The sequence below is a fragment of the Rhinopithecus roxellana genome, chromosome 15, assembly GCF_007565055.1.
Source record: "Rhinopithecus roxellana isolate Shanxi Qingling chromosome 15, ASM756505v1, whole genome shotgun sequence".
Taxonomy (NCBI): Eukaryota; Metazoa; Chordata; class Mammalia; order Primates; family Cercopithecidae; genus Rhinopithecus; species Rhinopithecus roxellana.
In genome coordinates this window covers 64,801,119-64,819,967 of record NC_044563.1, presented here as the reverse complement: position 1 = coordinate 64,819,967, position 18,849 = coordinate 64,801,119, and the positions used below count along the sequence as shown (strand labels likewise).

General features: G+C 45.8%; 1 protein-coding gene across 8 annotated transcripts in view; it reads right to left on the bottom strand.

The window, feature by feature from the left end:
• OPCML (opioid binding protein/cell adhesion molecule like) overlaps positions 1-18,849 on the bottom strand; it is a 1,169,771-nt gene that overhangs the window by 7,162 nt on the left and 1,143,760 nt on the right. For 5 of the 8 annotated variants that reach the window (XM_010362032.2, XM_030918788.1, XM_010362033.2 and 2 more), the window contains 3 exons: positions 16,218-16,355; positions 15,643-15,763; positions 15,071-15,222 (listed from right to left, as the gene is read on the bottom strand). In XM_010362032.2, the coding sequence (XP_010360334.1) occupies positions 15,071-15,222; positions 15,643-15,763; positions 16,218-16,355 (411 nt within the window). Of the gene's footprint in view, positions 1-13,837; positions 13,865-15,070; positions 15,223-15,642; positions 15,764-16,217; positions 16,356-18,849 lie in introns of all 8 variants that reach the window. The other 3 variants (XM_010362027.2, XM_010362028.1, XM_010362031.2) reach the window with 3 other exon arrangements.

Here is an 18,849-nt window from a genome sequence, read left to right as displayed (position 1 = left end):
TTTGTCTAATTTATTATTTTGAACTTAAGAAACAATTGAAGCCCTGATATGCTCCACTGTAGACAGAGAGAACTCTTGAGTGTAGGAATCATTCTCTCCAAGTTCTGCCAGTGAACTGAAACATTCCTGTGGATACCATGCCATCAGCACAAGGTTGAATATAGCTAATACCATGCCAGTCAGCACAAGGTTGAATATAGCTAATACCATGCCGTCAGCACAAGGTTGAATATAGCTAAAACAAAGAGGAGTGGGGCAATACACACAGAAAGAAGAGCATGGAAGAGTGGGGCTCAGAGAGAGAAGGAGGCAGAATGGCAAAGGGAAGTGAGTGTTTCTGGTGGTGAGCAGCAGTTGCCATCGGATGCTTGGTGCTTACTAGGTGGAGGTTTACAGCCATACTCAGCTTCTGTTGAGTGTTCCCAAGAGTGGAAATGCGAGGGGGACTTAGCAGATATGTAGGCGGCTCAGCCTGCTTAAGACCATGATGACAACATACAATCACACTGTGCTCTTCACGCGTGGCAAGCATGATTCTAGATGCTAAACATATAATCAGTCATTTAATCATCACATGAACCCTATGAGCTATGTGCTACTGTCATTCCCACTTTATAAATAGGAAAGCTGGGAACAGAGCAGTTAGACATCTTACCTATGGCCACACAACTTATACACTGTGAGCTGTATTAGAACCAAGTCACTGCCCTCAGAATCTATGCCCATAATTGTTACAAGTCTACTTCCTGTCTGTAGAAAATGACCATTTGTGCAGGTTTTCCAGGGACCACAATATCATGGTGTGAGAGAAACAATGGACTGGGAATACAGTGTCTCTGTGTGAATGTGCGGCACCCTAGCTGAGTGACGGTCCCTCTCCCGGCTTTGCTTCTCACATTGCAAATTGAGAAGAGATGGGGTTTACCTGTGAGGTCCTTCTTCTATTAGCTCTGAGTTATTACATGAATGGAAATTCTGCATCCAGGTGTTAGGAGAGATAGTTGGTGAGTAGCCAGACAGCCTTCTTCAGTTGAAAGAAAACCATCAACATGTGCCTTTTGCACTTCAGAATTCCGTCTCCCCTGAGACTGCAAGAGGGCACCAAACACTCTAGACCCTAAAGTTTCCCTTTTGCAGCCCCATTTTCTATGTGGCTTCAGGGAGTTTTATTCTTCAGCAGGTGTGATGAGCACCTGCTGTGTCGTATCAAATGCCGTAGCAATTTATTGCCTAAGTGCCTTTGGTCAATTGGTGTATGAGAAACGGCTGGGCTATTGTGGCCAGAGAATGAATTTAATCCACTATGATACAGAGTGAAGCTAGCATCACTTTCCTCCTACAGATCCTGGGCACATTGGAGACTTGTCAGCTGGGCCAAATGCCAATGCGGTGAGGGCTCTGCCGGAGGGCTCTCCAGCTGTGTTTGGAGCGGGTACATCTATGTACCACTCTCTGGACTGGAAGAGTGTGAGACAAAAGCCATGGGCAATGAGCTCATTCTTTAATTGCAACTTTGCAGTAGCTCTGTGTAACTGGAAATGAGGAAAAGAAAGTTTCCGGGTTAGTTCTCTCCCACCATGCTTCTGTATGCTACAGTTGCTCACCTGACTTGGCCAAATGCTTTTCTGCTTTAATATAAAAGTGATGGGTTGCTGCAATTCAAGTAATTTGGTGTGGTCCCATGGCCTCGGGGCTCACATTTGTTCCCACGGGTTACCATGAGGCTGTTGTAAATACTAGCTCAGCAAAGCTACAGAGCCACCTGTGTGACAGGGGAGGACACGGTTTTGAAGGAACTCTTCAGGCTGGGCTCAGCAGTGGTAGCACTCAAGCTTGCATACAGGGCTTCAGAGTCAGGTTGAGGACAGTTTTCCTAGAGTATGGCCTCAGCCGGTAACAGCTGCATGGACTTCTCCAGGTACTTCATACCCAAGACAATATAATTTTGAATTTCAGTACACAGGATCAGAAACCCAAATGTTTGTATTTATTCATGTATTGGTAAAAATTGGAAGAAAGGTGATTCTTCTCTGAAACCTAGAATCCCAGGTTTGGAAATAAGAGGCAGATTTTTTTCCTTTTTTTTTTTTTTTTTTTTTTGAGACAGTCTCGCCTTGTCGCCCAGGCTGGAGTGCAGTGGCTCGATCCTGGCTCACTGCAAGCTCCGCCTCCCGGGTTCATGCCATTCTCCTGCCTCAGCCACCCGAGTAGCTGGGACTACAGGTGCCTGCCACCACAGCTGGCTGATTTTTTGTATTTTTAGTAGAGACGGGGTTTCTCCATGTTAGCCAGGATGGTCTCGATCTCCCGACCTCGTGATCCACCCGTCTCGGCCTCCCAAAGTGCTGGGATTACAAGCATGAGCCACCACACCCGGCTGAGAGGCAGATTTTTAATGGCATGTTCTATTCCAGAAAACTGATGCTAAAATACACCCGGATGAAAGCCCATGGGTTTGGAAGAAAGGCGAAGGAGCAGACTTACTGGAAGCATCACTGAGGAAACACCCCTAGGGACCTCAGGAAAGGTTCTCTACGCTCCCCCGGGGTAAGGTCGCTAACCACGCTCTGGCAATGCCGGAGTTGGACCAATTCGGGTTTAAATTCTGACCCTGTGGGTTGCCAGCTCTGTGACCTTAGGCAAGATACTTTCTGTTTTCTCACTGAAAATAGGCGTGATGACGCTGAGTTTGCAGGACTGGTTGAAGGATGAATGTAATCAGTACAGTGCCTGGTACAAAGTAGTCATGTGATCATGGCAACTGCTGTTGGAACACGGCTCGCACAGCTTCCCTTTCCCTTTCTTAGTGGAGACGAATACTAGCTTGTTTAGATCGTTCCAAAATATGTTGAACCTGGGGTGAGGTATTGGTAGGGGAGTGCGTAAAGAGGTGAGATAGCTTAAGGTTGGAGTGTTTGCAGCTGAGAGAGATCACTGGCTGTGAGGGCTGTGGAGGATGTGGGGCATTGGGCGGGGCATTGGGCGGGGCATTGGGCAGGCCACTGGGAGCCAGCCACAGCCAAGCTTCCTGGCTAGGTCAAAGGGTAATGTGTCCATCCCGCAATGGAGATGGGCCCCAAGCCAGCTTTGGAAAAGTTGCAGTCTTCATTCGACATGCATGAATTGATCCCTGCCATGCACTAGGCTCTGCTTTCAGAAAGAAAGACAGACAGTCTCTACCTTCAAAAAGCACAAACTTTAGGAGGAGCTAGCGTATCCTCTGTCCTTGACTAAATAAAGAAACAAATAAACAGACAAAATTTTTTTTTTAAACCATCACAGATTCTGGGAAGAAAGCCATTTGGAACAAATAACCCTAAATCCCTTTCATCTCAGGAACATCCTGCCTGTTGGATAGTCTTAAGAGGATTGATTTTAAGAGTCAGAACTGAATTTGAATTCTGGCTCTGCTACCCACCAGCAGGAAGACTTTGGACAAGACCGCCGACTTCTCTGAAACAGTTTCTTTTATGTATAAAATGTGGAAGCGGTAGTTCTATCTACCCTTGCAGGGTCACTCTGAGAATAAGTTAAGATGGTGTCTGCAATCATCAAGTACAGAGTAAAGGATGATGAAATATTAGGGGAGTTGGAATTAAGGCAAGAATTACTAATCCATCAAACGGCATCTTGTGTGGGGGTCCTGCTTTTAAAGAAAGAGGGGTTCTGGAGTACTAGGTTCTCGAAGGTTACTCCCCAACACCAGCTGAAAGCAACCTTGGCTCCGCCTCGTAATTGGGTGAACTTGTCCCCTCTGGAAAGGCCCGAAGTGGCTGCTAACCACAGGTAAAAGCTTCCTAACGAATGCCAGCTATTCTGAGGAAGTGTATTCAGCAGCCCAGTACTTTCTGTGGGCAAATGCCACATTTAAGGACTCTTTCTCTATTTATGGTTAACAATGATTCAATTGAACTAGAATGGCTGCTACAAATATCAGGCTTAATTAAATATTTTCAGGGATAAATGGAAAGTGAGAACATGTAATTATGCCCTTTACCATTCTTCCAGCACCTCCTCCTTCACCCTTTTTAAGGTTAAAAAGTAATGGCTTCTTCATGCCTGAAGTTAAACATCTTTAAAAATGCAAGCTGAAATGAAGATGCAAAGCCACAAAATAAACTGTGAGTGACAACACAGTGACAACAACAAAATACTTTGGGGACAGGTATACAGACAAATAAGATTTCCTTCAGAATACAGAAAGAACAGTTAGAGACCAGACATGGTTAGGAGACAAGTTTCAGAAACGGCAAAGGGATCCATTTGCGTGGCCATTATGACCACAGCAGGTCCATGAGGCTACAAGGGAAGCTCAACAGGGGTAAGACACACAACAACAACAACAACAAAATGAACAAATAAAAATTCTACTTTTGAGAAGTTACTTATCTTGCTAAATTGTTAGGTTTGTGCAAAAGTCATCATGGTTTTTGCCATTACTTTTAATGGCAAAAAAACGTGATGACTTTTGTATCAACCTAATAAATATACTGAACATTAGATTTTTTGTTTGTTTATTTATTTGTTTTTTAGAGAGTGTGATCTCGGCTCCCTGCAACCTCTGCCTTTCAGGTTCAAGTGATTCTGCTGCCTCAGCCTCCCAAGTAGCTGGGATTATGGGCATGCACCACCACGTCTGGCTAATTTTTGTAGTTTTGTAGAGATGGGGTTTCACCATGTTGCCAAGGCTGTTCTTGAACTGCTAGCCTCAAGTGACCCACTCGCCTCAGCCTCCTAAAATGCTGGAATTACAGGCATGAGCCACCACGCCGAAAATCTAATGGCCTAAACATTAGATTTTTAAGAAGAAAATTTGATTGAAGGCTTAAAACAGAATAAAGTCACACCTACCACATATGAACTGGGAACTTCAAGCCTGGCCATCCTGGCACAAAGGTTTTACTGCTGCATTCAGGGGTAGCTCAATACCCTCTTGAGTGGCAGGTGTTGACAATCACAGTACCCAAACTCAGCACAGAGCTCTCAGAAAAAATATAGAAGCTTCCTGCTGAGATCTTGCCTCATGAGACATTTTGAAGCTTAAAAATGTAGTGTATATAACAAGCCATGAAGGTATTAGAATGTGTCACTGGTTTTCTTTTCCATGATTGTAATGAAAATATGACATCGAGCAACCATAAACTATATAGCTGAAATTCTACTAAAATGGCAGATGGTAGGGTGATCACACTAAAAAAGAAAAGAAAAAAAAAAAAAAGCCCATAGGCAAGTTGAGCTTGTTGATAGCACAGTGAGATTAATGAAATAGCTGAAGTCTAAGAAGATATGGTTTTGTTCTGAAATTTGGATAGGTTTTGTAAGTATCATTATGAACTGTATGACCTTCCTAATGAGGAACCAAAAGGATAATGATGTTCTTGGTGATTAAAAGAGGAGCGAAGAAATCTAATTAGATGATGTATGTGTTACACTTGTTGGTGAAACATAAAGCTATTTTTAGAGGCGCTGGCTGATGAAGGCGCACCAGTTCCCTTCAAAGGGAACTCTTCCTCCATTGAGTTTAATTACAGTGGCAAACGCGGCACTGGATTGTTTCACAAGTAAGATCAACCAGCAAGGCTCTGCAGCACAACTAAGACCAGTCGATAAAGAGGCAACCATCTTTGTTCTGTTCTCCTTAACACACCCTGTTTTGTGCTTACCACAAAAACAAAAGCTTAAGAAGTTAGTATCAGAAGTTAATTCAAATCTGTCAGCTCATCACAAACCTGAAAGAGACAAGACTTGAGTCGATGTTGAACCATAAGCTCTGTGTCTGTGCTGACATCAGCACACCCTGAATGCTCAGTGTTAAATTCTAAATGCTTAGGCTAATAGCCAGATGTCAATGATTCAGAGCGATGAGGGCGGGGTACGAGCCAACGACAAGGAACCTCATCAAGAATGAAATGGGAAATGTCTGCAGTTTTTTTCTAATATGTTGACATTTTGCAGGTTGGGGGAAAATACAAATGATTACGCTGCTGTCATCAGCCAAAAGCAATGGTGTTTCTCTCTGACTCATTCCCTTCCCACCTGGATTTAAATTGTGGATTTGAAAAATAAAAACCATACACATTATCAGCAGGAAACGGACAAATATGTGCAGCTTTTGATGTCTCTGCAAGAAGATATGATGTGATGAACATCTTCCTAAACAGAGAATTGGAATATGTGGTATAGCCTCCTTCAAAAAGGAGATCTGGGATGGGGGGACCCTAAATTTCAAATTAGATTTGGAACATACAGGAGGCTGGAATGCAAGGGAAAGTCAGAAAAACAGTGATTTGGCTTCCCTGAGGGGAGGGGACTGCAAGTTCTCTTGGGTATTTGGCTTTTCTTTGGTTAGTGAAAGGTATGAAACTGTATAGAGGCTATAACCCATGCCCTCACTGACTGGAAGATATATTTATTAATTCAACAAACAGTTACTGGGCAACAATCACTGGAAGATGTAGTGTTACATCCTCTAAGTGCAGAAAAACATACAAACAAAATATAAGCCTAGGGGTCAGCCACCATGAGAGCCCAAAAGATGAGGGATTAATTCTTCAGTGGAGCTCACAAATGCTTTACATATGGGGCATCATTGAGCAGAGCCCAGAGAGTATGCACTCATCAGACACAGAAGAGGGCACAGCCTGCTTCTGTGGCCCTCCAGCACACTGGGAGACACAGTATATGGGTTTGAAAGAAACAGGGGATCGAGTCAGACAGACCTAGGTACAAAACCTGCTGTTGTCCCTTGCCTCTTCCATCCATGCTGGAATCCCTCCTCCCTGGGGGAATTTAGTAACATCATTTGTTCTTTGAGCTCTAGGCTCTTCTTCTGCCAGTGAAAAATAATAACAGTATCTATCTCAAAGGCTTCTTAGGTGTCTGAAGCCATGTGTGGCTGACACTTGATAGCTGGCAGCTTCTTTATTCCTCGAGCATGGCCATTCTTATATTTTGTTGTAACTGCCTATTTACTTGTTTGTGCAAGATCAGAAATTCTGTTTCTCCTTGTACCTTAGTCCTTGTATAATTCCTGGCATACAGTAGACAGTAAACAAATATTTGTTGACTAGACGAATGGATGGAGGGATGGATGGATGGATGGATGGATGGACGGATGGATGGATGGGTGGATGGAGAGTGGCAACAGCATGATGTCTAATGGGATCTGGGACACAGGGGCCCAGCCTGGTGGATGCAGGGAAGGTCACAGGTGAAGTGCTGGGGACACTTGAAGCTGTAAGTCTACGCTGACCTCACAGTGAGAACAGCCTTAGCGTCAAGCTGTTCTGGCAGGCAGAAGTTTTCAGCAATCGAAATGACGAGGTTCATTCTGAGTTCTGGAAATGTCACTTGGCCCTGCTGTGGCAAACCAATAGGAGTTGGATTGCCAAAGAAAGACGAGAGAACCAGTGAGAGGATATCACAATTGTCCATGTGTGACACATGCCACAATGTGAGTGATAATGGAGACGGAGAAGTCAGAGGAAAGGCCATTTGGTGGGACTTGTTGGCTAACAGATGTGAGGAGTGAGGGAGAGGAGAAAGTCAAAAATGACCACAGATATTCTATAGAGTGTGCAGGGAAGAGTGAGGCACACACTGAGTATTCCCAGGGGAGAAAGGCTGCCTTTGAGACCTCTGTGGAATATTCAGAGAGAGTGAGTGGCTTGTAGCTCAGAATTCAGGACAGAACTAAAGACACAAATTCAGGAATTAGCAGACTGTTGTTCAGAGGTCAACAATCTTCGGTGTGCATAAGAGTCCCTGGGAGAGTCTCTTTAAAAGTGCATTCTCAGGACCTTCCCTAGAGATTTTGATTAAATGATTCTGGGGCAAGGCTCACATATCTGCATTTTTAAAGCATCCAGAATAAGGCTGATGCAGGCCAAAAAATACCTCACCATTGGGTGCTTGAAGGTACAGCAGAGCCCTTCCCCTCTCACCATAGGCCGACCCCTGGGAGGACCCATAGGGCAGGTGCTGTTGGAGCTAGACACAGACTGAGGAAGGTGAGAAGACAGGCACCACCCAGTTACATCACAGAAGCCAGAAGGGGGGCATTGCGAGGTGAGACGGGGTCTGACACTGAGAGGAGGTCAGGTGCTAGAGTGAGACAGATCGTGGTAGCTGAGGCATAAGAGGGTTTGAGAAAGTGGAGATACAACATGAGTTCTCCCTGCCAGAGGCCTGTGGTTGGAGGGAAGAAAAGGCACGGGTGCGGCATGGAGGTCGCACTGAAGAGAAGCTCAGTCTTTGTGCCCCTCTCCATGTCCCGGCTGGAGCCACCTGGGGATAGGTGTAGTTGTGAGGATGCCCTGATACAGAACGAGAAGACGGAGGAGGAAGAGGAGGGAGGTGGGGATAAGGCAGCAGCACTGAGGGCTCTGCCCATGGTGGGGTGGTCTCCCATGAGAAGGAGGTCAGCAAAAGGCAGAGGGTGAGAGCCGCTGCCTGGTGCAGGCTCTGGCTGAAGGAAGTCCGGCTCAGCCAGTCTGATACGTATATTTATTCTAGAAGAATGATCACTAGCAACAGAAAATAGAGATTCCGCCCTCATGGCTCCCGGGAGCCGCCGAGGCAGGCTGGAGTCACAGCTGCTCCAAGAGGGCTCAGGCTTGGCCTGAGGAGGAAACTCCATGCACAGATGTTGCCGTAACTGGAGCGTTTGCCTTTTTCCCTTGCAATGACAGGATTCCTGTGAGTTGTCCCTGTGCCCTACACTTAACTCTTAATGTAACTGATTTGTGTTGCTGCAATTTCACAGATAAAATGTGAGAAATTTGTTTTTCTCTCTGCAGTCTCCCCCCTCTGGCTTGGCTTTGTTTGCGTTCTCTGTCCCTTTCCCCTACCAGTTCCAGTCATCCAGCCGTTTACATGCCTCATTAAGCACGTCGCACTCTCTGCAGTGCCGGATGTAATCAACTCCAGAATCTTCCTTCTCTGCACACTAAGGACAGGATGGGGGGATGGGGCTTCTTGCTCAAGGCCCAGAGGGAGCAAAGGGGGTTGGTGAACTGAGAGAAAGTGAGTGACCTCCACAAGGGACAGAGCTGTGGTCAGCAAGCTGAACCCTAGCCACCCCTGCTGTTCATAGGCCTGGCAAGGCTTCAAGGTGCCAAGGGGCTCCCTGTGGGCCTTCCAATGGCTGCACCCACTCAGTAAAGCTAACCAATGCTTGGAGCAAGCTGCTTTGCAATGGTTGGAGCAAGCTGTTTTGCAAAGGTTGCCCATGGTTATGGTTGATAGCTTTTGGAGACCTGTTCCTTGCCCTTTGTTCCCATTGTTTCCCAAATTCAGCACTGACACTTAGAAAACTGAAAGTAACCTGGGAGTTCATCCTGCTCAGCTTTTATGTTTTATGCATGACGTAAGAACAGACAGCATCACAGTTTGTCTGTATCAGAGTCAGGACTGGAGCCCCGTGTTCCTTGCTGCTAGTGTTGACCTCCTCTCCATATCGGGCCACTTTTCCAGCACCTGCAGTTGCCTGGGGCTAAGGGAAGTGGGTGGTCTAAAATGTGCCTGTGAGTTGGCGCTCTGCCTAGGTGACCACTCTGTCCTTGTGGCTCTGTGTGGGGAAAGCAACTGGCGTGATGAAGAAGAAGGATTTCATATCGGTGCCAACAGCTGATTCATCTTGGATGATCACCTACCATGTGGTCACTCACACATTTCTAGTCATTTCAGGTTTCAAACCACTCACCAACCCATTGTCTCCAGTTTTTGTCCTCTGCATTCTTTCAAAATTGCTTGTATCCTATTTTCCTTTGCTCTTTGCTTGTAGGTATGGACTATGTAAAAGATGTAGTATGAGAGAGGCACGCTGTGAGGGGATCACAGGGGCAGAGTCAAAGAGGGCTCTCAGAAAACAGACTGACCTTCTGTGAGAGTAAATACAAATGCACGCCTGCAGATGGGGACTGTGTGTTGGGGAAGTATGAGTATATGGGTTGCAAATGTAAAAACTGTCCTTTACAGGAATTGGTTCAGAAGTAGATAGAAGAAAGGAGAATGTGATGTGGGACTTGGATCCAAGCAAACTAATAGCTGATATGAGGCTCCATTTGGAAAGTCACCATGTCCACGATGGGTTGCCAGGTCTTTGAGCTGGACTGCAATGGGAGCAAAGCACTCCGGCATGGGATTGGGAGTACATAGGCTCAAATCCCAGCACAAGCACAGATAAGCCAAGGTGTTTTGAGTTATCGGCCTAACCTCACAATTTCCTCAAGTGTTAAGTCAGGATAAATATAGTACTTACCTCACAGAGTCACTAAGGGTGATAAAAAAGGAAAAGCACTTAGTCTAGTGCCCTGTACACACTAAATGGTTGGTAATAATTAGGCATAATTATAGGGGCATTGAGGACTAGGAAGAGCATCCCTGGCCAGGAGAAAGAGCAGGTCAACCAGACACTATCTGTCTGATCTTGTGCTGAAACTATTGACACACAGTCATAGGATCAGAGAATTGTGCCTTGTAGGGACCACAGAAACCAAACATCTTATCCAAAATGCCTTCACTGATTAAAAATATAAAAAGACCCAGTGAGACTGACCTTCCCAAAGCCATTCAGCCAGTGAACAGCATAGGGTGAGACACATACCCCTTCCTCTAGGCCATGACATTTTAATTCCTGACAGCTAAATTGTTGCTGTGACCAATACATTCTTTCCACCCCCACATACATTCACACATTCATTCATCCCACAAAGTTTTCCTGATGAGTTACTGTGTGTAGATCCTTGTATAAGGTCCTAGGGATTAAGCCAGGTATGGCCCCTATGTTCATGGAGCTTACAGGCTGAAGAGGAAGAAATATTTTAAACAAATTTTGAAATATTAAACAAAAACAAAATTACAACTAGAAGATAAAGTCTATAGAAACAAGGAATCTATCTGTTGAGTCACTGCTGTCTCCTGATCACACAGAACAGTGCCTGGCTTGTAATAAGTCCTAAATGCATGTTTGTTCAATGAATGCTAGACAGTGCCCTGTGCGAGTGCAGCAGTCAAAGGCACGGAATGAGTGGATGCAGAATGGGGGCTGGCCTGCTCAGAGAGGTCAGGAAAGGCTTCCTTCAGGAAGGGATGCTGAAGGCAAGTGTGTGACAACAGGGTGAAGTGAGATAGGGTGGGTTATAGGGATCATGAATGCCAGAAAGGAAGGGCACAGGGGACTTTGGAGGAAAGAAAAGAAGTCCAGTTGAGCAGTGACTCTGGCAGGCATATGAAGGGAAGAGGTGATAGCATGGGCCATGTCACAATAAACGTTGGCAGGTACCAGTAAGAACACAACAGTATTCAGTGAGTCATGCCACTTTGATGAACATTGTCTTATGGACAATTCACAGTGGCACTCTCATGTCTGTAGGTCAGAAAATATCATCCTACGGTTGTAAACTCAGACCTATGGTTTTTGTTTGTGGTCAAATCCACACGTCTAAACATAGCATTTATGAGATTCTTAATGTATACAATCTTTTTTTTTTTTTTTTTTTTTTTTTTTGGAGACGGAGTCTCGCTCTGTCGCCCAGGTTGGAGTGCAGTGGCCGGATCTCAGCTCACTGCAAGCTCCACCTCCCGGGTTTACGCCATTCTCCTGCCTCAGCCTCCAGAGTAGCTCGGACTACAGGCGCCCGCCACCTCGCCTGGCTAGTTTTTTGTATTTTTTAGTAGAGACAGGGTTTCACCGTGTTAGCCAGGATGGTCTTGATTTCCTGACCTCGTGATCCGCCCGTCTCGGCCTCCCAAAGTGCTGGGATTACAGGCTTGAGCCACCGCGCCCAGCCAATGTATACAATCTTATTTAATCCTATCACCAGTCTTTTGAAGCAGGCTTTAATATCCCAATAGCATATATGAGGGAAGGAAGGCTCAGCAAGTTTAAGTGAATTGGGATGTGAAGGCTGAATTGGAATGTAAATGTCTGCCTGTGCTATGGGCTGAATTGCATCCCTCTGCTGCCGAATGTCTATGTTGATGCTATAACCCCCAGTATGTCTGTATTTGGAGGTGGCACCTACATGGAAGTAATTAAGGTTAAATGAGGTCATAAAGGTGGGGCCCTGATCCACTATAGTTAGTGTCCTTATCAGAAGAGACACCTGAAAGCTCCCTCTCTCTCTTTCTCTATGAGAATTCAGAGGAGAAACCATGTGAGGACACAGCAGCAGTCTACAAGCCACGAGGTGAGCCCTCATTAGAACCGCCTGGGCAGAAACACGCATCTTGGACTTCTAGCCTCCAGGACTGTGAGATAATAAATGTCTGTTGTTTAAGCCTTCCCATCTGTGGTATTTTCTTATGGCAACACAAGCCAGCTAAGACAGTTTTGGCATACACCGGCTGTTGCTAGCAGCTATGAAACACCCCTTTCTTAGTTAATGGCAGAGAGAGACAAGAAGGGCCATTGGGTTGCCAGTCCCATGCCTTCTCTGCATCATACTCCCTGCCACTGCAATCCCACCAGCCATGGGGATAATGGCAGGTCATGGCAGGGAGGGGACTCAATCCCACCCTATCCTCTCAGTTTCGTTAAGACCAAGACCTGGGTGTTCCTGGTCACTGGGGCACGGGCAGGACTATACGTCTGTGAGTGCCGTGGATCAAGAGCTGTGGGCAGTGATAGTTGAAGAGCTTATTTCAGGTCTAGAAAATTCAAATGTCAGCCGGATGCGGTGGCTCACGCTTGTAATCCCAGCACTTTGGGAGGCCGAGACAGGTGGATCACGAGGTCAGGAGATCGAGACCATCCTGGCTAACATGGTGAAACCCCGTCTCTACTGAAAATATAAAAACTTAGCCGGGCGTGGCGGCGGGCGCCTGCAGTCCCAGCTACTCAGGAGGCTGAGGCAGGAGAATGGTATGAACCCGGGAGGTGAAGCTTGCAGTGAGCCGAGATCGCACCACTGCACTCCAGCCTGGGGGACAGAGCAAGATTCCATCTCAAAAAAAAAAAAAAAAGAAAGAAAGAAAATTCAAATGTCATCTCTTTGCATGTGACTGAGACCGACATCTTAGAACAGTAGGGTTGAATGTCTTCCGGTTCTGGAAGCATAGCTGAGCACCAGTTACTGCTTCTTCTAAATGCCTCAGCAACTGTGTAAGAATGTGTGTGTGCATGCATGTGTGTGTATGTTTCTCTTTGCTGATGCTCTGGGCAAATGCTCCAATACCTAATACAGGCTCCATTTCTAGGTCTCGTCCAGTCCCTATTCATTATTTAAGTGGCCTTCAGTGTTACCCAAGCTCTTTAGTTCTCCTTTCACTTATCTGTAAAATGGGGTTAATAACCTGCCTTGCACAGCATTGACATGATGCCTAGAAACCAGTATACATTTGGTAAATAGCAGATATTATCATGATGAATAATGATCCCAAGTACTTTTATTTTAAAATAAAGTTTTTAAAACTAAACCATTAGCCCTGCTTGCCTTGGGCTAAAAGAATAAAACATTCATAGTAGGGTGACATCCCCATGGAGACAGTTATCTATTAATCCAGTTAGTCTCTGGGCTGGGTTGCTCTTGGTGCTGCTGTGTGCAGAAACAGCAGAATGAGCATCCTCTTCAAACATGACCAAGTATAAGGTTATTGTTTTGGGGGCAAAAACCCTTTCCCCTGAAACCCATAAATGTATTCCACAGAGTGCAAGTGAAAGCCATCATATTCTATATGCGTTTTATCTGAACTGTGTAAACCAAGCCCCTTGAGGTCTACCTCAGAGACATAAATTACAGAGGCGAAGCAGGCAAGCCTATCTTTGAAGTAGGCTAAAACTCAAAGGCATAGGCATTCAGGCAGGCAGAGGTAGGAAGGAACATGCTGTACCCACCTGCCACTGCTGATGAGGGGCTTATTTCTAAGACACACACAGCACAATGCACACACAATGCAGAGAGAAAACAAAAGACATAGATCACACATTTCAGATGGTTGGTGGACCAAGTTTAGTTAATGTCAGAGCTGAAAACTTGTGTCTGAGGTGCACGTGGAAACGTGGATACCTCTCTTTATCCTTCATCCTCTCATCCTACTCATCGGATGCTTCCCTCTAACCAAACCTCAGCAAATAAACAAATACATACGCACATAAAGTATCACAACAAGCTGGCCCTGGCCCATGGTGTGAAATGTTGCAGAAGGATATGGATGCGGCAGTGTGGGCAAATGGAGTCAGGGAGACATAAGGGCTTTAAAGGAGGTCAGTCCTGGCTCCCAAGTCCTCTCCACCCATATGGGAGGGAAAGACCTTCAGAGGGGGTTTGCTGCTCCAGTCGTGGGTAGAACAGCCACCTGATAAGGTCTCAGACTGCTACTCCATTCCTCCCCACGGATGAGAACACGAAATGCAAGCAACATGAGAATCATGATGGAAGCAGTTGACTAGGTTTAAAGCAACAAATATCACCCCCAGAATCATAGACTCCAACTACAGAAGGCATCTTAAGATTATACAGTTGAATTGACCCATGATTCTATCTTTTTTTTTTTTTTTTTTGAGACGGAGTCTCGCTCTGTCACCAGCTTGGAGTGCAGTGGCACGATCTTGGCTCACTGCAAGCTCCGCCTCCTGGGTTCATGCCATTCTCCTCCCTCAGCCTCCCGAGTAGCTGAGACTACAGGTGCCCGCCACCACACCCGGCTAATTTTTTTTTTTTTTTTTTTTTTTAAGTAGAGACGGGGTTTCACCATGTTAACCAGGATGGTCTCGATCTTCTGACCTCGTGATCCACCCGCCTCAGCCTCCCAAAGTGCTGGGATTACAGGCGTGAGCCACGGTTCTATCTTCTTTATACAAACACCATTCTATCTGATTCACAATTTGGTTTACTCCTGTTGTAAGGGCAAACCTTGCCTTTTAATGACCATGAAATATCAATTACCATGTAACTATCTCTGCATGGTATACTAGGGGAATGGCAGGGAGAAGTATGTCTTATCTACATGTGGTGGGTTGAGCAGGATGGATGGACATAGGCCAAGCAGATTGCAACTTCCTCCCTCCTGAGTCCCTCAAGCTTCCCCATGTGGCTGAGCCCACTGCATCCAGGCTTCTGGCACTCACCATACAATGTGATGCTGGCGTTGGTGTTCCCAAGCTTGTTTGTGGCCACACAAGTATAGTTCCCATAATCCTTTTCTGAAACATTGAAGAAAGTCAGAGTGGACATGCGGCCTTTGTTCTCAATCCTCACTCCGTCCAGTCCAGTGGCTAACCTGCAAGAGGGAAGGCATTGCCATCACTTCATTCTACAAAGAGGTCCTCCTCCTCACAAAACGCTTTTCTCCAACTAATCTCGTCCTTCAGACTCAAACCCTAAGAACCTCAGTGTCCAACAGGAGGACAAGGGAAAGGATGCTTTTGCCCAACAGGATAAATGTACTGGCTTCTAATTCCCAATGACTGACATGTCTACAACAAGTCTCAGATTCAGAATCATGGTCAGTTCATTTTGTTCACTTTCCAGCCTCCTCTATGTTTTTCTGGTTGTAAAAGGAGACTTTGTTACAAAAGAGGGTATAAACCATTTCTGTTTTGCCTTATCTTTCCCCTTTCCTTCATCCTCATCCTTCTCCCATGTGAAGATGGCCTATCAACTCTGCTTCAGAACTGTCCAGGCATCATTTAAAAGGTACCTGGTATCTTCCTTGAACCACTGGAATTCAGCCATGGGGACTGCAGAGGCTTCACAGCTCAGGATGCCCTTCTGACCGACTGAAACACCAGTGTTCTTGGCTTTTGAGATATAGGGAGGATCTGTGGGAAACACACACACACACACACACACACGCACACGCACATGCATGCATGCAGGCACACAGAGTGATTTCATGAAAGAGAAGAAGGGCACATCCAGCCATTTGCTACGTAAACGGATTACTTGTGACAACCCTCTTTCCCAGTGAAATAATCATTTATTTCAGGAAAAATAACTTGCTTGAAGATATTGCATTGACCCCAACATCTTTTTCAGGCCTCCAAACCTATTCTCAGTTAACAATTCTCTCCATTTGCTGAAAACTCTGGCAGTCACAGGAAGACTCCAGGGACAAATGGCATGGAGGCCATGGTGAGCAAAGCCATTTGATGAAGTATTTTCCTGTTGGCAGCAACTTGGGTCTTTTGGAAAATGGCACTGCCATTACCAGATTGTCCACCTACTCCCGGTGCCCTCTGTTCCCCAGAACCCCCTGGCTGCAGGTCCACTCACAGTTTACAGTGATTTTTACTTTCCGCACATCGGGCGCAGCAACATCGTTCAACGCGCTGCATTCGTACTCCCCGGACTGGTCTCGCTTGATGTCAGAGATCTCCAGGTACTCATCCTCACTTACAAAGCCCTGGCCTTCTGGGAAGAAAGAAGCAGACAGGAAACAATCAGGAAACCATGTAACCAGGGACAGAGCCATATTCACATCTAGAGACTGTAGGAGAAGGAAGAGAAAAAGCCATCAGAATGGAGTAGGACATCAAGTCAAAGGCATAGGGCATCAAGTTGCTCAGAAGATACGGCAATGGAAGAAAGAAATTCTCTGCTTGTGTCTTGCATCAATGTATTTTCAGCCAAGCCACTTAACTTTTTTAGAGCATTTGGTAAGAAAACATGTCATTATTTTTCTTATATGATGATTGTGATAATTAACTCAGAGATGACATGATAAATACTTCCGTGCATCATCAAACTGATATTTTAAAAAGAATTGTCATGATCAGTAATATAATAAAACCATGGAATAACTTTAGAGTGTGTTACTGTGGAACACATCTTAATTTTTCGTTATGTACAAATGTTTTTGTATGCAGAATACAAACTACTACTTGTAGAACAAATAAGTAAACATTCCACACTTTAATATAAATAAATGCAAAGTCGTTGGTTTTGTTTCTACCTGTGTTGGAGAAGATGGAGTGAGAATGAATGAACGAGGAAGGACCCCACGATGGCTTTGTAATAGGTGCTCAATATGCATTGGCCAACACAAGTGTGATGGACCCGAATGCTGGATCTGTGCTTGCCAGAATAGCCTAGTGGATTTAATACTCACTTTGGTGGAGCTCCCTGGAGGATTCATTCTCAGGTACCTGTGAAACTTGTCATTCGTAATTCAAAATATTATGGGCTGCAAAATTTGTGTTGCTTTTATGACACCATTACAGGTTCTTGCAACAATCTGGCCTCTCCACCTTACCCCTTATATTACTCCCTGTGGTCCAGTGCAAAGACAACAGACCCTCTGTCTTCCATCACAAATGTTCTGAGTTCTGTCAAAACACTGAGATCCCACAAAAACCAAGATAAAACCCAAGGATAAGGCACAGCCATTTGCCTTTCTCATAGGCCTGCAGTCCTGAGGGCCACAGTAGTTTTCAGGGCAACAAAAATGTTAGCTTTCCCCACAACTTTGTGAAAGCATGTTCTGATCCAATGGGTTTGGGTCCACCACGGGTGTGAAGCAGGAAGGTGTCTGTGGAGGGGATGGGCTGGTGTGTAGGGCGTAGGGTGTGGAGCAGGAATGTGTCTGTGGAGTTGGGATGGTGTGCAAGGGATAGGGTGGGCAGCAGGAGGCTGGAAGGTGGGGACAGTGTGTAGGGTGTAGGGTGTGCAGCAGGAACGTGTCTGTGGATATGGGCTGGTGTCCAGGGTGTAGGGTGGGCAGCGGAAATGTGGAGGGGGTGGGCTAGTGTGCAGGGTGTAGGGTAGACAGCAGGATGGTGGAGGGAGTGGGCCGATGTACAGGGTATAAGGTGAGCAGCAGGAAGGTTTCTGTGGAGGTAGGCCAGTGTGCAGGGTGTAGGGTGTGCAGCAGGAAGGTGGAGGAGGTGGGCTGGTGTGTAGGGTGTAGGGTGTGCAACAGTAAGGATCTGTGGAGGTGGGCTGGGGTATAGGGGGTAAGAAGGCAGGTACTTGGGTGCCCTGACTCTGCTCCAAGTCTAAGCCTTGGGGGCTTCCACCACCTACCTGCCCATTTCCCCAGACAATGTGCTTTCTGGCTCTTGCTGTCTTCCTTGCCTTCATGTCTTACCCCAGGTCATGCCCAACCAGGGAGTACCATCAGTCTCTGGATACTGGCTACCAATCTATGTATAGAAATGTCACTGCAAATCAGCACCATTCTGTTAGCCCAAACTGTGCAGTTCCATGGAGGAAATAATTCATTGGCTAGTGGGAGCAATTCATTTGCCTGGCTACCCTCCTCAAGCCTGGTCCTGAGGACGGGGTCCCAAAACGTACTCACAGATGTGAGGTTCAGAGTCATTGGGAATCTGGGTGAACCCACATAAGGAGTGGCTGAAGGGTGCTGGGTAGAATATCCCCAGAGTGAAGAAATGGGGTATGAAACAGCGACCACACCTAGCCTAGGATCTGAGTGTCTCTCCTGAATGATGCTGCTTGCCCCAGATGGTCCCAGACACCAGACGGGAACTTAGACAATTTCAAGGAAGAAACTCCAGAGCATGGGCCAGCTGGATGTGGGTTAAGTCCCCATTTGCTGGGTGGTGCCGCTGGATCAAAAGCCTCTACCACAGCAGACATAATGATCCAGGTTAGTTCATATCCTAGCTCTTCAAGGTGCATTACGGACATGCAAACACTTTCTTGCCCTACTCCCTTTATTTCTACATAGGCTAACAGAATATCACAGTGAAGGGGATTCTGAGATTACTTTTTAAATAAAATTTAACAAAGAAAAATTAGTTGATCAATCTAAGCATTTTAAAGGATTAAACTACAATGGGATCAAACACATCAAAATGATGTTCCAGACGCACTTCACCATTTTTTTTTTTTCTGCAAGAAATAAATGTGGTAGGATGAGAAGCCTGGTTTTCTACTACTATGA